General features: G+C 48.5%; 1 protein-coding gene across 2 annotated transcripts in view; it reads left to right on the top strand.

The window, feature by feature from the left end:
* LOC105562817 overlaps positions 1 to 21,438 on the top strand; it is a 32,254-nt gene that overhangs the window by 3,339 nt on the left and 7,477 nt on the right. The window contains exons 2-3 of one of the 2 annotated variants that reach the window (XM_012013907.1): positions 10,251 to 10,643; positions 10,841 to 12,275. In XM_012013907.1, the coding sequence (XP_011869297.1) occupies positions 11,209 to 12,275 (1,067 nt within the window). In that variant the 5' untranslated portion in view covers positions 10,251 to 10,643; positions 10,841 to 11,208. Of the gene's footprint in view, positions 1 to 10,250; positions 12,276 to 21,438 lie in introns of both variants that reach the window. The other variant, XM_012013906.1, reaches the window with a different exon arrangement.

The raw sequence follows: 21,438 nt of genomic DNA on the forward strand, positions 1-21,438 counted from the left end.
GTTATTCGTTTCAGTGTCGCAAGTAAATATTTCAATCGTATATCAAACGCTTGTAAACGCGGAATGAATATTTTAATGCGAAAGTTCTAGAGCAAAAAAAAAACGGGCTTCTCGCAGCCGTTGCAATAAAAGTCTGCGTCTCCGGAAAATGTGACGTTTTCGAGGCTTAAAATTAGACACGCGAGTAACATTCGCAAATTGTGCCTCACACACGCGCATAAAGATGATCCCTCGTAAGTGTGCGCCGGTAACACGATACTTTGTCCTAAGCCTGTCGATCAGATGGCGACGATATCCTGCGAGGAGGAGGAGGAAAGCACGGGTGTCCCGTTCTGATCCGATTTGTGGGCACTCGGCTTTTTTAGTTCTCCGCCTCGGGAATATGAGACGCCCGCGTTTCGGCTTCAATATATCCGCGCGTTCTGACCTCCCTTCCCTCCTCCGTCCTGCCGCGGAGAACCGTCAAACCCCGAAGAATTTTCCCCGCAAAGTGGCAGCGTGCGGCGTCGTATTCACTCGTTAACCGCAACGACTCGTTTCCTCGTCTCTTCCCTGGCTGGCGGTATATCGGCGATAATTCTATCTTCTCGTGTAAATCACATATTAACACACTTCAGCAAGCAGGATCGCGTGCACGCGCGAGAGGAGCGAGAGTCGCGCGTAAAGCCGACAATTACGAGCAACATTTCGCGCGGGGGTTTCAAACGGTTTTCGCTGTAGGGGGGAGGGGGAGGAAGGGGAATATAATAATATAACATATCGAGACGTTATAAGACGTAGATAAATGCAGATTTCAGGTAAACGCAGCTTTGGCTCGGGAAGCGGCGAAGAGCTAGCGAGTCGCAGTAAGCAAGAATTTACGTTCCTCATGCGTTGGCTGAGAAATCTGCCTTAAGACGCGTCTCTTAGTCCCAGTCTGAAATTGATGATTTAAGCACCAAGAAATTGACCAATCGCAGTCATAAATGAGGAGAATACGCGTCCGTGGTTGGTGAATTAGGGCCTGGGACTTAAATCATCTGTTGTAGACTGGAACTTAATGCTGGAGCAACTTTGCATCCTTTGCCGCTAGAACTGTCGATTCGTGAAAACATTTGTGTAATATATTGCGTAATATACAACTTGTGTGGCTTTCGTGTGCAGACCGACGGTGTTCCACTAATCGGACTAGATCAGAGAACAGCGTGGTAGCGTTGAAATTAAGTTTATAAGCCGGTACGCTGTCGCGGTTGTTTCCAGATTGTACTTGAAAAGGACCCGATTAAGAGGTCGAAACGGTGATTTAAATATTGCATATATCATTTTTTTTATGCAAGTTTGATCGATTTTTTTTTAAATTTCCCCGTGTTAATTACCACTGGCGACAATAAGCCTCACTAAAAACCGGTACGTTATATTATTAGAAGCCGAAGGGTGAATTAAGCTATCGTAAGCTTAAAATTAAGCAACGTTGGTGAAACCGGGCCTCAGTTGTGACTCTCGTACTGAGCGTCGTCAGCGTTTGTCTATCACGCAGTTAGAATTAACCGCGCAGATTTCGCGTTATCCTTTTCTACCCGCCTTTTCAAACGAAACCTCCGCGCCGGGGTGTTTGTGTTGTAACGTACATTTTAAACGTTGGCGCGAGGCCAAATTGCATGCGCGCGGCTTTGAACCGCGCGCCGTGGAATTATCCTCTCGGCGTGTGCGGTCGCACGGTATGTCGTTTTGCAATTTTCTCTCCTTTCTCACAATTCTTCCTTGCGCGTTCGCTCTTACCTTTGCCCGATCCTGCCCGGCCGGCCGGCGCTCTCCCTCCTCGTTCGTGTACCTTCTCATCTCCCGAAGCGGCCGCGCATTGTTCGAAAACGGATTCGCGATCTTCTCTACGAGATAGAGACAGAGCCGGCTCTACTAATGTCAACTGACGTTAATTGAATTGTCCGTCGCTATCTATACTGTAATTAGTGGCGCGAGAAGAGTCGGGAAATCGATTAAACCGCGGCAGAAGTGAAGGATCGCGATAACGGCGAAGGTATACGCTTCTTCCTGATTTTATCTTTGAACATTTTCATACGCAGAGTGCGCGACGCGGGGAAGAAATTCCGCTCATTCATCTTCCACGCCGAGGCATAAGAAATTCGCCAAGAGCCTTTTATTCTCAACCGCGGCGCTTGTTTCGAAATCATCGATACCGCGGGCGTTTCGACCGACTTGGAAAATCCAAGGAGGTAACCACTAGCTAAAATATGGTCAGAGGTGGACAGGGCTTCAATAAGACGACTTAGGCCCGGTTTCACCAACGTCGCTTAACTTTAAACCTAGTTTAAAGTTAATTCGTTCTTTGTCTCTTTCCAACTGTTACTTTAGAAAAGAGGCAAAGAACGAATTAAGCTAAGCTCAAAGCTAAACAACGTTGGTGAAACCGGGTCTTAATGTTTTGATAGAACAATGTACGACATTTATTAAGGCTAAATATGTTAAAAATGTAACATACGCGCTTATAGGCGTGAACTATGTGGATATTGATTAAAGGAAGTAGATTTTGGAGGAAAATGAAAACAAGTTGAGAAAATGTTGAAATTTAATGTTCATTGTCTAACAAGTGAAAAACGATTGCATGGAGACTTCGTAAGGATTTCATAATGATTTCGGAGACACTGGCCGATGATTGCATCAAGTGGTTACACCCTTGGGAAAATGATGATGACGACGAAAAGAATGTCCGACGGTTTCGGAACCGCTCGTCCAATCTGCTGGGTTTAATCTGCCGAGATCGTCGGATGAGCAACGATAAGAACGGCGTATGCGCGATAGTTAGGTGTGCATAAAAGATACGTTAATTCCTGTCTAATGAAGCCAGCTGAAACGGCCGGCGCTTTTTACTTGCGCCGCCACCGCCGTGCCGGTCGCTTGGAGCCACCTCGTGCACCCAAATTCCTCAGCGGTTTCCGCCTCACCCCTCGTGCCGAGGAATGACATGCCGTTCATTCGCGATCCACCGCGTAGTCTATCAGGCCCTGGCCTGCCTACCTGCCGTCTCTCCACCTGTTTTCTCGAGAGCAACACGACCGGCCGCGGCAGGTAACAGCCAGCTCGGATCGGCTCCTCGCTACACGCGATTCCGTGAAACAGCGGCGGATAGAGCAAAACCGTCACGGTCAGCGCGGAGAGGAAAAAGGAGGAAGGAAGGAAGATAGAAGAAGAGGAGCCGAGGATCTCGTCAACGCGGAGTGACTCTCTGTAAATGATTGAGAGCGCTCGTCGAGCGTTTCTTGTGTGCCATAATGCAAGCGAGAGCGATCGCGGCCATCATCATCAGAGGGGAGTAGAGAGAAAGAGGAGAGCTGGCCCTAGACAGGCAGGAGAGAGAAAGTCAGAGAGACGAAATGAGGAGAGGGAAACGGGCAGGGAGGAGCGGAGCCGTTGCGAGGCCCTAGCCCCGCGTCCATTCAGCAGGCACCTGCCACGTTAAATTCAGTGGGCCCGGCCGCGTACGTGTAGGACCAGTAGGGCCCGTGTTCTCGGCTCGGTCCGCGACGGGTAGAGAGCGAGGAGTACGAACGCGCAGGGCGGAAGGGTACGAGAGTACACGGTAGGTAAGGGAGCGCGAGGGGGAAGAGAAAAGGTCGGACCTACGGTCGCGGCGGAGAAGGAAAGAGGAAGAGAACGAAGCATGGGACCCCTCTCGCCGCGGTATATAAGTACATCTCTCTTACATCACTGCACTCTCGCATCGTTCCTCTAACCATAGCGGCGGCCCAACGGAAGAGAAAAGAAAAGATATCGCGCCGATAGCATAACCCCCCCCTCCCCTCTCTCTCTCTCTCTCTCGTCCGTTCGCTCGCAACGGCCCCCTTTGTAGGGCCCCGTTGCGCTCGTTATACGAACACTCTCCTTCTCTCGCCGATGCGAGGCCTCTTAGCCACCTCTCCCTCTTTCCCACCCTTCTCTTTCTCTTTTTCGTTTCTCCTTGCCTGGACTCGCCACCATCGATCCCTTCAGCCCTTTCTCTCCCTGCATCCCTACGTCCTCTTCTCCCGAAGTTGCAGGCATGCGAGCCAACTGTACCTTGCAACTGTTATCTAGGCAACGACCTTGCCTTCTCTCTTCTTCCCTTCTCTCCCTTCGTCTCCTTCTCTTTTTCTTGCCCTCTCGTCGCCACGTCGAGGCCTCACGACTGGACCTCGGTGTACGTACGTACGTACGTACGTACACTGGCACTGGCGCGAGGCGCAAGTTCATCGGTCCGCGGTCGGAAAATCATTGACCTTGCCGCGGATCTAGCCGCACTGGATGATCCGCCTCTCTCCCTCGTTCCCCGGCGGCTATTTACGCCGATCGTCCGTTACGTGAAAACGGAAATGCTCCAAGTGTTGCTCCGCGCTGCCTGCGTCAATTCATCCGTGATGCCGCGCGATAATATTCAACGGTCGTTCGACGGCCGCGAGTTCGAAACGCGTTTATTTCTGCGACGTGCACGTCGCAGCGTGTAGCAAAACCGTTGGATATCGAAACTGATACGATCACGCGACGCGTGCAGCGCGCACTGGACATCATTCCGTGTCAGTTTGCTGGAAATTGACGAATCAAGGGACTAAATATTGCACGACTCTCGGAGAAACGCTCTTTTCCGAGCTCGGTCCCCCGCTCGATCCTGGTATTTGATTTGCCGAGGGAAGGATCGTCCGCGTCACGCTCACGGTAATTCCAACAAAAGTTCGGCGATCCGCCCTTAAAGGACAACGAAAATAAATTTCGGGAACGACGGCGCGTATTTATGCTGCCCCCTCGCGCATCGGTAACTTAAGCACCTGGCCCACGCGAGATACACGATCATTAGGTGTTCTCAAAGGAACCTGTCCGTAAAGGCCAGATTCCATCGGTTCTCCAGTCAGAAATATTAGACGTCGCATCGCGAGGATCGCGTTATAATGCTATATGGCGACGCGTCTTCCGGGAATCACACGTCGCCATACGTTAGGAGATCATTAACGCGACGCGCGTTTATTACTAGAATGTTGCTGCTATCAATTCCGCGGACTACGATCTTCTAACAGATATAAAGACAAATTGCGATAAATTTTGTCGCGACACCTGCAAATCCACCTACGTTAGGAAGATTTTTTAAAAAAAAGGTAAAAAAAAGACGCCAAGTATAAGCGCCATCCAATCAAGAATTGTATAATTAGAATTGTATAAGGTTTTGGTCCTTTTGAAGTGAACTGACTGCGAAAGTCGTGTACGTATAGATTTACGTGAATCTCGGTCATCTAAACAAGACTGTATTTGCGGTCGCAAAAATGCTGCAAATGTTCGGTGTCGTAGTTTGATAAACCAGAACATCGTTCGAGAGAAGACGGTGCATGACTAAAATTTCCTAATTTAATTGTCGGACACATATCGGTCCTGATTCACGACATTAGTGTTTATTATTAGTAATCTTGAGTGTTACATCGGCAGATCGATGACGGAAGTTTGGAAATAATCTGCAAGCGCTTAGTAAATTATACAATTGAAACGCCGTTATAATTGGAATGTATGTACACACCAAGTGGAATAGAAGCACACGCGTATTCGTCCCTTTGAGGGATCTATTTATCTCGTAAATATCGATCGCCGGATGCGATACGGAGAGCCGGTCGTCGGCCGCGAACGCCGATGGGAAATAAAAAGGAGGAAAACGAAGCCGCGACCGCGATGGTAGACGACGAAGTCGTGAAATTGGATAAGAACGGTGCGCATAGGACTTCGGCCGTAACCGGGGAAACCTCACACGCGCACGTAATCCCATAATTTTGCTGACCGCGCCGTGAGCGCTGAAACAATATCTCGCAAAGTTTGCTAGTGGAACACGAACGAGATAGGAAATTAATATAATTAATTTCTACTTCTTTAGAAAACCTTCCTCGCCATAAAAAATATATCTTTATACAAGCGAGTTTCTTCCAGTTGAGTCTTCGGGAATCTAAAACAATCAACTTCATGAGTGAAGAGCAGAAAGATTTGGTGGAAACTAGCCACGTTCTGACATCAAAGTTGAAAAATTAGAAGCAAAGTTGATCGGTTTGGCCTCTGAATTCTTTGTCTCTCTCTATGGGGGCAGTTGGAAAGAGACGAAGGATGAGTTAATCTAAGGTCAAAGTTAAACGGCGTTGATGAAACCGGGCACGAGTGGCTCCTTAACAAATATTGCTTACGTTTTTCTTAAAATGCCACGTGTTCCTGCCAAGTCTCTGCTGAAATATTTATGTAAGATGAAATTTGATTGCCCGGACAGACTCGACATAAAAAAAAATGTAAAGGCGTTTGTAATCAATACAGTAATGAAGTTGCAAGTGATCATTGCGTTCGTCGTTCAGCCCGGTTTAGAGATTTCTTCTTGGCCGAGCGAAACGATGGGAATGAGGATAATGATGTCAATGGCATCTGATAATAACCTGGTTGCCGCTAATAAGCGACTTCCTCAAACGCTTCTCTCTGTTTCCATGCAAATCACGCGACCGCAAATAAACGCGCGACGCACGGGTTGGACAACTTAAATACATCTCTACTATTAGTCTAGCGATCCGCGCAGCTGGAGCCCGTACGTCGTTTTCACTTTACGATCGCGGACAACGAATGTCTTTACCGATTATCTCCATGTGTTCACCGATTAGTGCTCGGGCTAAAGGATAAGTAATGAATTTACTAAGCAAATCGATTAATGCGCGACAACCGTCGCAGCTCTGGATGTGAGAATAATATGATGGACACGCTTTCGACGAAGAAGTCGCGTAGCGAAAACAAAAGGCGAGATAGGGATGCAGAGTTTTAGGTCAGGTGGCTTAAGGCTAAATCCTGATTGGCTCTCGTAAGCAATCCAGTAGGAAAAATAGTATCGTGTGCCGTTGGCTTAACTTGAAGAGCGTAAAAGTGTTAGAGACTCGGACTTTGGTGGAATTTGAGAGGGGCCAAAGTCTGAGCTCAAATAAAAAAAAATAAAAAAATTGTTCTTTCCGATTCTCCTGCGCTTCTGCGGAACGTTACTTCGAAGTTCGATACCGCGAGCGTCTCCCGCTCATCACGTGCGCGGATATCGATGCGGCGATGCGCTTTCTGCCGTGAACGGCGGCCTGGACGTCCGGAATGCGAGCGGAACCCGTTTCTATGAGTCAAGCCTGACTATTGACAACGGAAAGAGAAAGAGAGAGGGAGAGCGAAAGAGAGAGAGAGAGAGAGAGAGGTGCCCGCGGCCCACGATAGCCGATCTTGCGGTTCTGGATCGTAGCACGCGATCCGGTGTATCGTGCGGCGGCGAAGGATAAGAGAGGGAGCGGGGAGGAATTTGCGGGATCGAATCATGTTACGCCACGAAGATTGCCTTCGATAAGGACTCAGGGTACCGTGACGACGAGATGCACGTAGGATCACATTTAACGTGTAATTGGTTCACGAATAACGCTGATTTTATACATCAGGACAGAGAGACGGTTCTTTTGCAACTAAGATACAACGCGTGCTCAGCCTCTTACATTCTACATCTGTTACGAGCGCCGGAAAGCGAGTAAAACGACTAATTGTCAGGTGTAGTTGAGTTAGAACAAAGCGTAGAGAGCTTCCGAGTAGATTATCCGAAGTAACGCAGCGCGACGTAGCGGGCGACGACGGCAAGTTCGATGCAAAAGTAACTTTGGATAACGATGTATTCTGGACTTGGTTTATTTACATTCTTTAGCAGCAGTGACCTGGATCCGTTGCTGGCGCTCGCCGACTCGAGTTCCCCCCTACGAATTTTATGAAGCCTCGTATAAAACAAGACGACACGGAATAAATGCGTAGCTTGAATACGATTTTCGTATTGGAAATTGGTGCGCGAATGGCCGAAACGCCACGCAGTTATTCCAGCGTCGCGAAAAAGAAAACCGTAAACGGAAGTGAGTAACGGTATCGCGAAAAGATGCGGGAAACAAATCGATCGTGTCCCCTTCGGAAAATAACGCCGTTCCCCGGATATTTTTCGGAGTTGCTCGCCTCGAAGGGGCGCGACCTGGAGAATTGCGAAAATATATTTTATCCTCGCGAGCAGGACGGAAAGAAAAATCACCCCTTAAACATGTTTTTCATATACGACACGTAGGCGTTGCGGTGCCGAGTTATAATCGAGTTCATCGATCCGGAATGACAGTCTCTTCATGCTTCTCAGTAATAGCACGTTCAATAAAGTATACATGCCGACCATTTAATCGTTGCATTGCATGAAACGGATTGACATGACAATAAAGCCATTTTTCCCTTCACGTTAATATTCTCCTTTCTCCTTTATTTAACACGTACTCGATGCACGAGAGAATTTTCTCTTAAAATCTACCCTGAAAATCGTGCAATCGTGGGCAGTTCAAAGAATTTTATGACAATTTTGTGAAACTCTACCATACATTCTACTAATAAAATGTATACCAAGTATAATTATTAGTAGAATGTATGGAAAATTTTCCAAAAACTCATAAAATTCTTCGAAGTGCCACGTTGTTCCACGATTATATAATTTACAGGATCAATTTTAAAGCAGAAATTCTCTCCGCGTACGCGAAGAGAAAACTACAGTCATGGCGTTAACGAAAGGCGACGATGAAACTTCAAATTCAAATTTCAATAACATAAAACTCGCGAACATCAGTTTAAATCAAGACGGATCATTTACTGAAATTCGTCAGAATTGTTTGCTAAATTTATTTGCCCTCAACGTACAATACCTCACGAATTCTTCTCGCGCGACATTCCAATTAAGCAAATCACCTCTCAAAATTCACGGGAGAATTTCTAATTGCAATTACATTCCGGATGACTCTGTGCATGCCGTTAGGTAAGCGAAGAGACGAGCTCGCGTGACCCGCTCGTGCCGAGTGAGAGGAAATGTATGAACAACGAGGCTTCCCCCCCCCCCTTTTCTCTCCGCTGTGTATGTTCATAGAAAGTGATAATAACGCGAGCACACGGTAAATGAAGTATCGACGCGATTGTCCCACGCGACGCCCTGGACGCCGCTGGATCGGTTTTCCCTCGCGACTCGCTTATCTCGCGCGATTGCGGCCAATTTGTCTTCGGATTCTTCGTCCCGCAGACTCGGATATATGTATGCCTCTCGACCGCATACCACTTTGCAACGCGACTTTTCCGCGAGCGCGTGCGGCCGTGTGCGCGCCGTTAAAGGTCATCGTCTGCCCGCTAAAGTGTTACGTGTACCGCCGTGCGATCTTTCTAATTACGCCGCCGTGTCCTCGAGACGCGCTCCTCGTTCACGAATTTGCTTGAGATCTGATATGAAACGCAAGATTTTGCGGCAGGTATTTTCTTTTTTTTAGCAATAGAAAGAATTTTGAAGATCGAGCTGTGTAGACATCGACGAGGGGAAAGGACAATGTGAGCCAATGAGCGCGGGACACAGTGCTCCGGTTTTAGTGTAGAAAAAAATGTTCTCCCTTTTATTCGACGTTTCGATCCTTTTTCGAGGGCTGAGATAACAGATAATTGTCCAAAAGAACCAAGCACTTCCGCGCTTATAGGCTCACATTGGCCTTTCCCCTCATCGATTTCATAGATCGTTTTTGGAGCCTTCACCACTCGTCGAGAAAAATGTAGGCATCCAACTATATTGCGGAGAAAAAATGCTTCGAAAATAAAGAAACAGCTGATTGCTCGGAATCGCGTTGAACAGGTTGAAACAAAGTGGGAATTACGGAGGGAGCGTCGAGTGCCGAAGAGCTTTTACGCTTTGATTGAGAAACGCTGACAAGAACTGCCGCGATGATGATTTCGATTCCAGAACCTTTTCACGTTACATTCTGTGTTAGTAGAGACGGTCGCGCTTTAAAGAGCTCCGTCACGATGCACCGGCTTGCGGTCTGTTGAAACGAAGCTATTCTCTTCTCACCGGTATTCGAGAGAGACGTGTTACCTACTTTACTTCTTGCCTCCGTGCTGGATAACAGTCCCCTTTACAATTCCATTCATTCGACGCTTTTAATCCGGCTCTAATGAGGTGATTTACTTCCTCATCGCTGTATTCCTTAAAAGTCCGGCCTGTTTGACACAGAACTCGCGCGCGCGTGTGACCAAACTTCGGCTCGCGCGAAGCCGCGATACACCGAGAGGGAGAGGGACAAGTTCGTTTTCTTCGTTGCCGCGCCGGATAGATTGTATCCCGTATCTATCCTTCTTTTTACGGTCAGACTATTCGGACCGACGGCGGAACAGTCAGTCCATTAATTATTTTCTCCGACCTGTTCCAGAGGCACCGCCGGCACCATCTCGGAAGCCATGCCGGCTGACGAGCTCGTGCGTAGCCGACGAGAAGACGGTGGAAGAAAACCGAGCTTGCAGCCGCCTTAACGTACCGATTGGCCGATTGCGTCGTCGTTGATAAGGAAAAGAAGGAGAAGAAGAGAGAGAGGTCCCTCGCGCTGATCGACCCGATCATGCCCTTAGCGAATCGTTTGTCGTCGCATAGTTCCACGCTGTGAACCCGACATGTGAGAGAGTCGCCGCCGCCGTCTGGTGGAGGCCGTCGCCATGGTGGAGCAACTGGTGTGCAGCAACTCGCTGAGTCCGGGAACGTAGCGCTGAAACGAGCCTTGGTTCACGCATATCCCTTCTAGCTTTAAGCAACTAATTGCGGTCGAGAGGTATCTCCAATGTGAAAACCGGCGAATAGACGTGCCTTTACGTATTTAGATTAAAAAGAGCCCGACAAATTTAAGAGGCAATTAATTTTACTGCGAGCGTGTTTTAGAGTGACGAAGGTTAAATTAGCTTGAAACTTTCCTAATTGACGAACTGGATAATCAATTCGCGGTGGACTCGGCATCGCGGGTTTAGAGAGAAATTTAATCGTTGTGTGCGTAACATTCGTGCAGTGTGATGAAGAGAGGAGTGACATACTTGAGCACGAAGAATCTAAATTGAGGAGAATTGAACTTAATGCGTTGTGCGTTATGTGTGTTACGTGACTTGGCAGCTCGACAAAACAATCGGTTTCGTCGCAAGACGTGCAACGTGATGAAGAACGAAGTGACGTCCTCTGACACGATAACGAATCTAGTCTGAGGAAGGTCGAAGGTAACGTGCTATGACACGGCGGAGTCGGTGCGATTCAGTACTCTCTTCCGTCACGAGGTCGCCATGTGAGGGTCAGCGCATCGGGAGAAAAGTGAAGAAGCCTCACTCCGCGTGACAGCAGCGTGTCGAGTAATGCTGAAGCACATTCTGACGGGGCAGCCGTCGTCAACGGGCTCCAGGCATCATCACAATGATTATCAGACGAGCTCGGGCTCGTTGCACGGCGGGCACCACCATCATCACTTGCACAACAGTTCGCTGCATCAGGAACAGCAGCAGCAGCAACAGCAACAGTCCCAGGCGCAGCCGCAGCAGCAACAGCCACAGCCGCAGCAACATCTTCATCATCACCACTACACCGGAAGCGCCGGGATACGTGGCGGCGTCATCGGGCATCGCGGTAACAACGGCGGGGCCGACGTGTACGATTCCGTGGCGAGACCGACGGCGGTGTCGAGCGCGCACCAATCGGCGACGACTCCCTCGTCGACGCACCGGCATCCGCTGAACCATTCTCAGCTGAGCGTCAACAACCTGTCGCAACGCCTCAATCATTCGCACGCGCTCAACGTGTCGACGCTGTCGACCTCCAAGCACTCGGTCAACAGCGTCAGCCCGGTGGGCGGCGTCAACGGCAACAACGGTGGCGGTAACAACAATAATAACAATCACAACGTCTCGGCGAGCCACTTGGGCCACACTGTCATCTCGCAGACGAGCGTCTCGCATCAGGACAGGCCGAAGGCGAACGGCGGCTTCGACATTTCCAGACTGTCGCGATTGCCGAGCCAGACCACGCCGTCACCCGCGCCTGCCACATCCGCGCTTCCCGTCGTGGCCGGCCAGGTGGCCGGTGGGCCGACGGTGATACCCCTCAACGCCTCCTGGTCGTCATCCCTGTCCAGGAATCTCCATCGGAACGACGAGGCCGGCGTGAAGGAGATGTTGACGAGCCTCGGATTGCTCTGCCTGGTATCTCTACTTCTAGCTCTGCTCTCGGTCATCTTCCTGCTCAAGATCTCGCCGCTCACGGTCACGTCCAACAGTCTCATCAGCCCGGAGGAGTTTGTCATCGTCTACGAGGTCACCCTGGCGCTGTGCGCCCTCGCCCTGTCCCTCAATCTCTGTTGCCTGCTGGTCTGCGCCATACAGTTCCTCTTCGCGGTGAAGCTCGTCAAGACCTCGTACCAGGGTCACCGGTAAGCCACTCGTAATTCCTTTCCTTCCCCTCGATATTCGCGTCTCGAAAAGAATCGCTACAATTGCAATTATGATTATCGCTCTTTCCGTTCGTGTGTCGATATCCCGGCGTTTTGATATCTCGAAATAAAAAGGCCTTAATAAGGCTCATAAAGGACCCCGGCTGTTGACGGGTTTATCGCGGGACCAGCGGCCCGATGACTAATGAACGACATGAAAAGGACCGATACGAGGCCGATGCGCCAGCCTTGACACGTTGGAATCCAGTTCAATTATTTTTAAGCTCTAATGGGGGGGGGGGGGGACCGCGCGACTCCGCGCGGCCAAACCGAGGATCCGCAATTAATTAACGCGGCAAGAAGACGATGTTCTCTGCGCGTTCAACGGCAACCGACCGATTCGGAACGATCGGCGCATAATAACGCTCCGTCGCTCTGTTGTGACCTCTGGGCCCACGATGTTACGAAACCATTTAAAGACCGGTTCACACTTGTGCCGTATAGTTCAGAGATCGCAGGATCAAGGCCTCCCCGATTTATTTTATCTGAATATTAACTGTTCATTTATTGTTTTACACAATATCCACGTAATTTATCACAAAGAGATTAGTCAAATTTGAAATTTACTAATTCTCGCGCAACAATTGATCCTGAGAAAATAGTTTTTAAGAAAACAGTTCAAGATTGTCGTGCCGTGTTTGTTTTTTGTTTCTTGAATTAAGGGATCATTGTTAACGTCTGGGCAAGTACGATGCGAAAGAATTTACTGCTAGTTTTGAAACGTGACGATGGGTGTACCGCGACTTTAACGCACGCTACGTTTGTTGAAGTTTTTATCGGTGCCATTACGTCGCGCCGAGGAAAATTTCGGTCGCAGATTCCTTTATGCGCCAGGTAAAAGGGCGCGCATCCGGCCGCCTCGTAATCCTACTTAAGACACGTAATAAACGGTACGTGGTCTCGACTCGCAAGTAGCGCCGACATCTTAGCTAATAACCGCAAAAAGCCGCAATTGCTGCCGCTTGCTGTTACTTGAACATTATTTTCGGCATCCGAACGAAATTATGCAAACCGCGCAGTTTTGTACGAACTGAAGAATGTCGTGCGATCGCGCGTTTTTCTTTTTCCTTTCTGTTTTGCATCGTGATTGTTAAAAGTTTTATTCATAATTTTATTGGCACTCGATATAGGGGCTTTAAGATCTGGACGTAATATCTGAAATGATTTTGTTAGCCCATTACTTGAATTAAAAATGCTCAAGTTACTTAAGCCGTTGGATTTACGATTCGGTTTTTATTATTCGCAGAGTCTATCCGCCGTCTGTGAGTTTGTTAATTTGGGCTAGAGGATTCACTAAAAAATGAAACAGAAAACTGACGTCCACGTTAGAATTCATTTAACCATTCTTGATTTGAAGATTACGGTTCTTTATCCACAGTACGAAAAGATCTTTCTCAAGTGCTAATTAAACGTCCCAGAAAAATGAGCGATTAAATATATGCAAAAAATTTCGTTCTGCAGCAGCCTGCGAACCCTGCGCGAACACATGCAACGGTGACTCGGTAATTACACAGGAAGCGATGGGATTCACATGTAATAGGATCTAATAGAGGATCCCTCATTCAAAAAGAATTCTTCCCGCGGGATCGAGGGAAGCGATTTACGCGAATCGAGGTCGTTCTTGCGGGTGTTCTCCGTTCCTCCTCGTGCGATCTCACGTCGCCGATCAAGATCGTCCTCACGCGTCGGGATGGAATGGGTTCCCAGTCATCCATGCGTGCCCCATCCGTGTACGCACTCGAATATACACGGGTGGATCTCGTATCCAACGTACGGGGATCGGCGGCGCCCCCCGACAAGATATATCAGTGTCTTACCGTGCGAGCGTTCCTTCTCACGGAGAGAGGCGCAAAAATTCACCTTCGCGTTCACGCACGTACCACATGTGTGTGTGCCCACACACGAAATTGCACACGAGTAGAATCAGAGCGAAACGCAGACGTGGTAGATCACGATGTCGCGCCACCCCGAAATTATCCTCGTTAAAGAAACGTGTTGATACGATCGCTCTCGGGGGCGATCTCCCCCGAAGCGTGACTTCTTTTTCTGGGGTAGAAAACAATCTCGGACGTTGTAACTGTAGATTGCTGGCATGACACTTTGTAGAGGAGAACGTCAAAATACAGTATATATAGTTTCTGCTGTAAAAGTATAGTACAACACAATAATAGCCAACTAGATAATAGCCAACACGGGTGGGTTGAAAAGTTTTGAGCCTCATGAAGATTGAACATGAAGATGGAATTACTTGTCGTCGCCACTTCAGCACTGCGACTGTGCATGCTTTGAAGCATAGTACAATCGGTTCTTTAATCTTCCCACCCTCTTATGCCGGCTCCACTATGAATTTCTTGTCCTTCGAGTGAAATCTGTCTACTGGAAAATTCATTGTTAGATCGTTTCGAAAGTTGACCTGTAAAATTGGATGTTGAAAAGTCGCTATCTCATATTAGGAGTCTATCTCATAATAAAGGCTTTCCTCTATATTATATCTGTATGTTACGTATTCTATCACGATACTCGACAGAAAATATTCACTTTAGAAATTATTCGGCAATTATTTAATCTTACGTCTTAATGACTTTTCAGTTCGGTTCGGGTTCATATCTGAGCTTCGACTTTCGAGCGCTTTGCCTTTGATCTCGCCACCTTTTTCATTGATCCGTTCGCGAGAAAGTTTGCGCGATGATCCGAGCTATCCAGAAATGTAACGAACGCGGTAATAGAGTGCGTAGAGCTCAGTTTACCGCGGCGGAAAAGGACGAGGAAATCCCGAGCTGGTAGGGTCGTAGAACAGGTAGATGGCCGTTAATGACCGCCTTGAGAATGAATAAGGAAAACAAAAAGAGTGCAGGAACGCGCGGGATAGCTTCCTCTTGTTTCTCTCGCGGTTTCTGTCCGCGGTATCGCGCTTTCCACTGTTAGAAATCTACAACTAGACTGGCACGAAACGCGATTAATATCGTTTTTCTCCCGAGTGCTCTTGACTTGCGCTCGGTTCACACTGAATAGAAAAATTCAGTAAATACATTGAGTTAGCGGGTCGCGACGAGTCAGAATTATCAAGAAATTGCCCCAAGTATTTTCCACTTTCAGTCTCTTCCACTTTCGAACTCGCTACAAAGTTTCCATTTTTGGAATCCGGAGAGGGATTCTGTGCTACAAAGGCGGCTATAAAACCTAAAAGTTTCAAAGGAAATCTCAGCCAAGACGGAAATTCCTCGGATAACTGAATGAACGATTGGGATCGTCCCCGAAAATATTTACGCACTAACAGAGACATAAACAGTTTGTTCCTGGAAGAATTCCTGGAACCTGTTTTAATTGAGTTTCTTCGTCAACAGCGCCTAAAATCTTTATTACTTTTGGAAATTATAATTTCTTTATATTTACAACCTTGTGAAATGTCTTCGTCTGTTTTTCCAACACGGAGATACATAATGACGCGTAATATAAATATTAATAAGTCATTTGCAAGAAATATATCAATTTTGGAGTATTAGAATATTGAAAAGTTTTACTTATTATACTTTATTCTTAGCTGCCTAATTGCTTAATTTTTCTTTGAGAATGTAAAATATAAAAGTATAGAGAAAATATACTTCTTTTATTGTTACGATATAACATATACTAAAAGTCTTGGAAGTTTTGAGTCTTCTTGAATTAGCCGAAAGCGACAGACAGACACACGATGCGGACAGAAGACTGATAAGGTGCAGCGACGCTTGTATGCATAATAAACCGAATGTAGGTGACGGGTTAACGGCTTCTTTCTAAACAGTGTTCTGTGCCAACTGATAAGTGCAACGATCGATCAGAGCACATGCTATTTTTGTCTTGCGCTATCACGAAACCTTATAGCCGTATAGCTCTGCCTCTATACCTCTATGCTTCGTGAAAGAATAATCAGCTGCAGCTCTCGAATATAGGTGGCTAAGAATTCACAAACAACGCTCGGACGCAACGCAAACTGTTTTCTTTCAACCTTTTGCCACAAGGGAGAAAGATCGAACGATGAGTTTAACATAATTTATTTTCAATTAGCATTCGGATTTGTTTATTAATTAATATTTATACATAAATTCGATGTCGAACTGAAATAAGATAAATTCACTGAGACGGTGACACAAAACAAATTTCAAATTAAAATCCTTGTTAAGCATCTTACTTATATTTTTTCCGCACTTTTATTTCGTAGATTTTTCTCGATCAACGAGCGTTCGAAATTAGCTCTGGGGCCTCCGAGTTTGGTTTTCGTCATTCACAGTGTAAATGCTTTGGCTGTGAGGCCTACCAGGAAATCTGAGCTGCTGAACAAACACCAAACAGACATCGATATGGAATGTTCCAGCCGTAAAATTAGCCGGGTTCGATATGCTAATTCGATCTAGGCGACGTTTGCTGTTTGCGCTTTTGGACTATATTTGCCAGCGTTAATGGAAGGATAATTAAAAGTTGTCTTACGCCACCTTTTCAGTGGCTCCATTTAATTTCAATTGTGTACTCGTCGAATTTCTAAATTACGAGGCAGCTTCGGTTATTGCTAATTGTTACGCAAACGCGTCACTTTAATGAGATTGTCGGGAGGATTTTGATAATTTGGGTCACAGAAATATTAAATGTAGTAGAATTCATCGCTCTTATTCGAATCATAAGCTCACTTCTTTCGTCGCGTGTTAGGAAATTTCTTTGCATGCAGAATAAGAACGATAACCTAGAGATAAAATAACGTAGGTAGAGAGATTGCCGCACGTGACACGAGGGTTTTGTCCGCGAATAGCTTCGGGAGGTTTTCAGTAAAGAGACTAACAAAATTCATTTGAGGTCGTCGAAATTGGGATGCCGCCTCTCTCTCTCTCTCTATCTCTTCCTTCCCTCGGGCGCATTAGTCACGGCGTAAGTGGGTGCGTCAACTTGGAGAAGTAGGCCCCGAAAATCTGCGTACAGATGACTGGGATACCTAGAATACGAATGACCGAGCGGGAAACCTTTCTAGGAATCGGTTCGCGAACGCGCTCCCTTCGGGCGAGAATTCGCTCGTCGTTCGGGAAATCTTATCTGCGCCGATAAGGACATTCCTTAGGGCTTGCGTCCAAGTTCTAGCCTCGTGGACCACAGGCCTTTACGCACATATACAATATTATACTCGACTCGCTCCGATTCCCTCGGCTGCCCGGACGGCCGGCGTCTGGCTTATGTCCCGTCAGCTTATGTCTCCGACGTAAGCCGTCTCCGGCTTCAGCGTCAGCGTGTACGTTAGCCGGCAGCGCGTTCTTTGGCTTCTCTCTCAAGTATACCTACTACTTGACATTCCACGCCCTCGGATCTCTGGAGTCTCCCGTCTCTTATCGTCCGCCTGGTCCGGCCGCTCTCCACGCGGGGAGATGTCCTCGAGTTTAGGAGCACGTACGAGACGGGGAATAAATTTGACGGCGAGGGGAAGTACGCGAGTACCTCTGCAGTACCCGTGACGCAGAGGGGGAGCGGGGGTCCGCGAAACGATCGGTCTTGACATATTTATTAAATCGTTGCATGTGAAGTGTCGTTTTACGTCGCCGTCGATGACTCTCAAGTAATACCAGAAGAACCGAAAGTATATACGCGATTGAAAAGAATCCCGTGTTCTTTACTTTTCTCAAGGCGACGGGCTATTTACATAATCTTGTATTTTTACCAAACGTGAGAAATATAAAGGCGCGAGGCATAAAGAATAAGAAATACGTTTCTCGGCTTTCTAATGCCCGACAAGGTGTCCGGGTTGGTGCCGAACCGCGCGCGCGAGCCTCGATCTTCGTAGGCTTCCGAATAGCTTTCGCGTGACCCCGCGCGCTCCCCCGCTTCTGAGTGCTTTCCTCTCCAAAATACCGGCGAACGCATATACATCTCGCGTACAAACACTCGCGCCGAGATACGTGCCGTTTGCCCACAATATCTTGGCAAAACACGGCACATCGAGGAGCGATTATCGCACCGTCAGCATCGTCCGAGTGTATGGCGTGCCTTCGGTACACTCGAGTTAATTAATGCGCCGCGACGCAATCTCGTGTGGAAAGAGCCCAATCGCGAATAAACTATCTCAACTGCGTTACACTTTAACGAATCGTCTTCCTGGTATTAATACAGGCATTTCGAGCACGCGATGCTTCTTACGTTTTTGCGATAAGTCACACCCTACACGCATTGCCTCGTAATAACCTTACGGTAACGAGGGAAGGAGTCGCGGCCGGTCGTCGTCACGGCGATCAGCGTAATATTTCTCGTTTAAAAACTGATCGATCAGCCGCGGCCGATCGTATACGTAGCGTACGCACGGCGAGATCACCTCGTCCGTGAACGGGCTACGCGATGATCGACGCGTATCGCGGCGAGTGACGGCGACGAGCGATCGGTCACGCTGTCACCTCGGTGCGCCGTAGAGCCGACAATGCCCGCGCGGACGAGATGGTGCCGCGGGGACGCCCGGAGTGCCCGGTGCGAACAGGTGCAACACGGAGGTGGACCGGGAGGGACCGTAACGGTTGTCGCCTCGGCACAAAGTTGCGGCGAGGAACGGCGAGGGCACCCTCAATTTCGTCCGAGGGCCCGGGGCCCCGGGCCCCGGGCCCCTGTCGTTAAGTCCCTTCTTCCCGGTATCGGGCCCGGCACCGAGGAGATAGGAAATTCCTCGGACACGTTGGGACGCCTTCGGTCAACTTTTTTTTTCGACCGCGACACGGATTACGGACACCTGTCGGCGAGAGGATGCAAGAAGCGCGGATCGGCAAGTGGGAGGCAGGGGACGGGGATGGGAGGAAGGATCGCGGTTGTAAAAGGAGCGCGCGCGTACGATCCATCATCCGCGGCGGAGCCGTGTGATCACAGCGTATGATCCATCATCCGGTAACCGCTCGCATCCGCGACCGCGGCGAATGCCGATGCCGCGAAGCTATGCGGATGTAACCGGCCGATGATCCGCCACGACCGTTTGAGATCTACTTAGAGCCAGAACGATAATCGAGTTTTGCATTAGTAATCGATGATGACTTATTTCCGTATTAGCGAATGACGCGTGACACTCCAGGCTCTTTGCAATTAGGCCGAAGAGCAGGACATGTGTGCGAGGGAAACGAAAGGAACGTTTCTTTAAATACGCTTGCGTGCCGTCTAGGCGCAGCTCCGTGCGATCGTACATCGCGGCACCGCGATTTTCATACCGCGACGCGCACGAAACGGCTCCTAATTGCAGTGCGCGAATCCGGGCACGATGTCGCCGGGTTGGCGAAGATTGGAGTAACGGCACGCGGTTATAGCTCTGACGGTTCCGCGCCCGGAGAGACCGGAAGTGCACGGAGCGGCTGCAACGACCGCGCTCGGTCACGTGGCACTCCGCGGCGAACCGTATAAAGACAACGAGGAAGGGCCCGATCATCGCGACACGCTTGCGTGCACGTGTGTACGTTCTGTCGTTCCACGGGCCCCGATTGGGTGCCACGCTCGTAGCGCCATAGGTTTAACCGTTTCGCAACAGATTACACGCGCCTCTTCCTGTAACGGCGAGCTTCGCGTCACGCATACACGCGTGTGCGTGAAGGCGCATGGTTCACTTGAAGAGATGATCGTCCCACGGCTCGCCTCTGACTCCGCGAGAAACTAGACTGACGCGGGTAGATTCGACGCGTCTATTCCCCCCCCGAGGGCTACAACAACTCCCAATCTGGAGAAACGTTTCCGGAGAATATGAGATTGTCGTATTTACTGTATCATACGTTTCTATGCGGTAGGTACCGGCCAAAATTATATCACTTTTAGATTTTTGGAGCATAACTTTCGTTAAAGTGAGCACCGAATGTGCTCAACATTTTACAGCAGACAACTGATAACAGTTGCATCTTGTACGCGAAGGGTGATGAAATTTGACAAAATACACCGTGATTTTCGAATTTTTCATTCGTGCACTTAAACACTATACCCCAAAAATTGAAAGGTGATTTTGCCCGGTATCGTCTCGAGATGAATCCAGGTCAAGCTAGCTAGGACTAGAGACCCTGTAATCAGAGACTGGCCATAAGAGTTCGTCAAATTCCCGCGAGTGAGAGAGAAACACAGGCTATCTCACTCTTGTACGATCGTAGAATCGTCTCTAGCTGGGGCCGAGAATTGTGACAAATGTGGCGAGTTTCTTCGTTTGCGAGTCGAAAAGAGGATTCGACTTAAATCGACGCCATTCACGTTCAATTATCGAAACAAATTGGTCCATTCACGTCTGTTCACGCTGCTTGATCTGGAATGAGCTCTACACCTTTATGGGACGGACTGATGTCTACATTGGTGGAGCCGTCTAAAATTTGTTTGTTGCGCGCGAAATTAGACTCGACCGTCGGAAACAGATCTCTCTGTGCCGTCGTTATCAATAGAGCATCAGACTCGCCGCGGCCAGCGCGGCGATGCGAGAATCGTCTCGGAGCGGAGAGCGAGATTCCCACTCCGGAACGACATTCTCCGACTTGTTGTTCAGCTCCGGCAATGAATGTGGCGGGCGCACGCGGGGACGCGCATGATTTTCCGCGCGGTCATTAAAAGTTGTGTCGCATCGCGTCTGTTGCTGACTTTCCGGCGGTCGCGCTTAATTAATGAACCTCGCCGCTTTATAAATAACCGGATCCGCGGATATTTCGGTCCGGTGGCGAATGTCGGGTCAATGTTTCCGACGATTCACGCGCGGACGCGGGCGGATTCCGGTTTCCTGGAAATGGTCTACGTCATTCCACGTGATCGATCGTATTGGGAGGAAGCGCTGATTGCCGTGGATGGAGGATCTTGATGAAAGAAGTTGAGTGGCTCAACTGCGCACAAGAACAATTCAATCAAACATATACATATCCCCTGGCCTTGGTCTCATTGAATACAATATAACACACGAATTTAGTCAGATAGGCTGGTAACGTAGCGGTCTGGTCTTAGGAAATTTAAAGAAGAAGAAGAAGAAGCTACGACGGTCTAATGAAAGAAAGCGCATTTCGCACGCGAGAGTTGGGTGGGAATTTTTCACCTCGACCGTTATGGGATTTTTGAATAATGGTAGTTCAGTCACGATTGTAAATCCTAGGATAATTACCGTAGCAGT

Source organism: Vollenhovia emeryi, unplaced genomic scaffold (genome assembly GCF_000949405.1).
Source record: "Vollenhovia emeryi isolate VEMERY1.0 unplaced genomic scaffold, V.emery_V1.0 DF939183.1, whole genome shotgun sequence".
NCBI lineage: Eukaryota > Metazoa > Arthropoda > Insecta > Hymenoptera > Formicidae > Vollenhovia > Vollenhovia emeryi.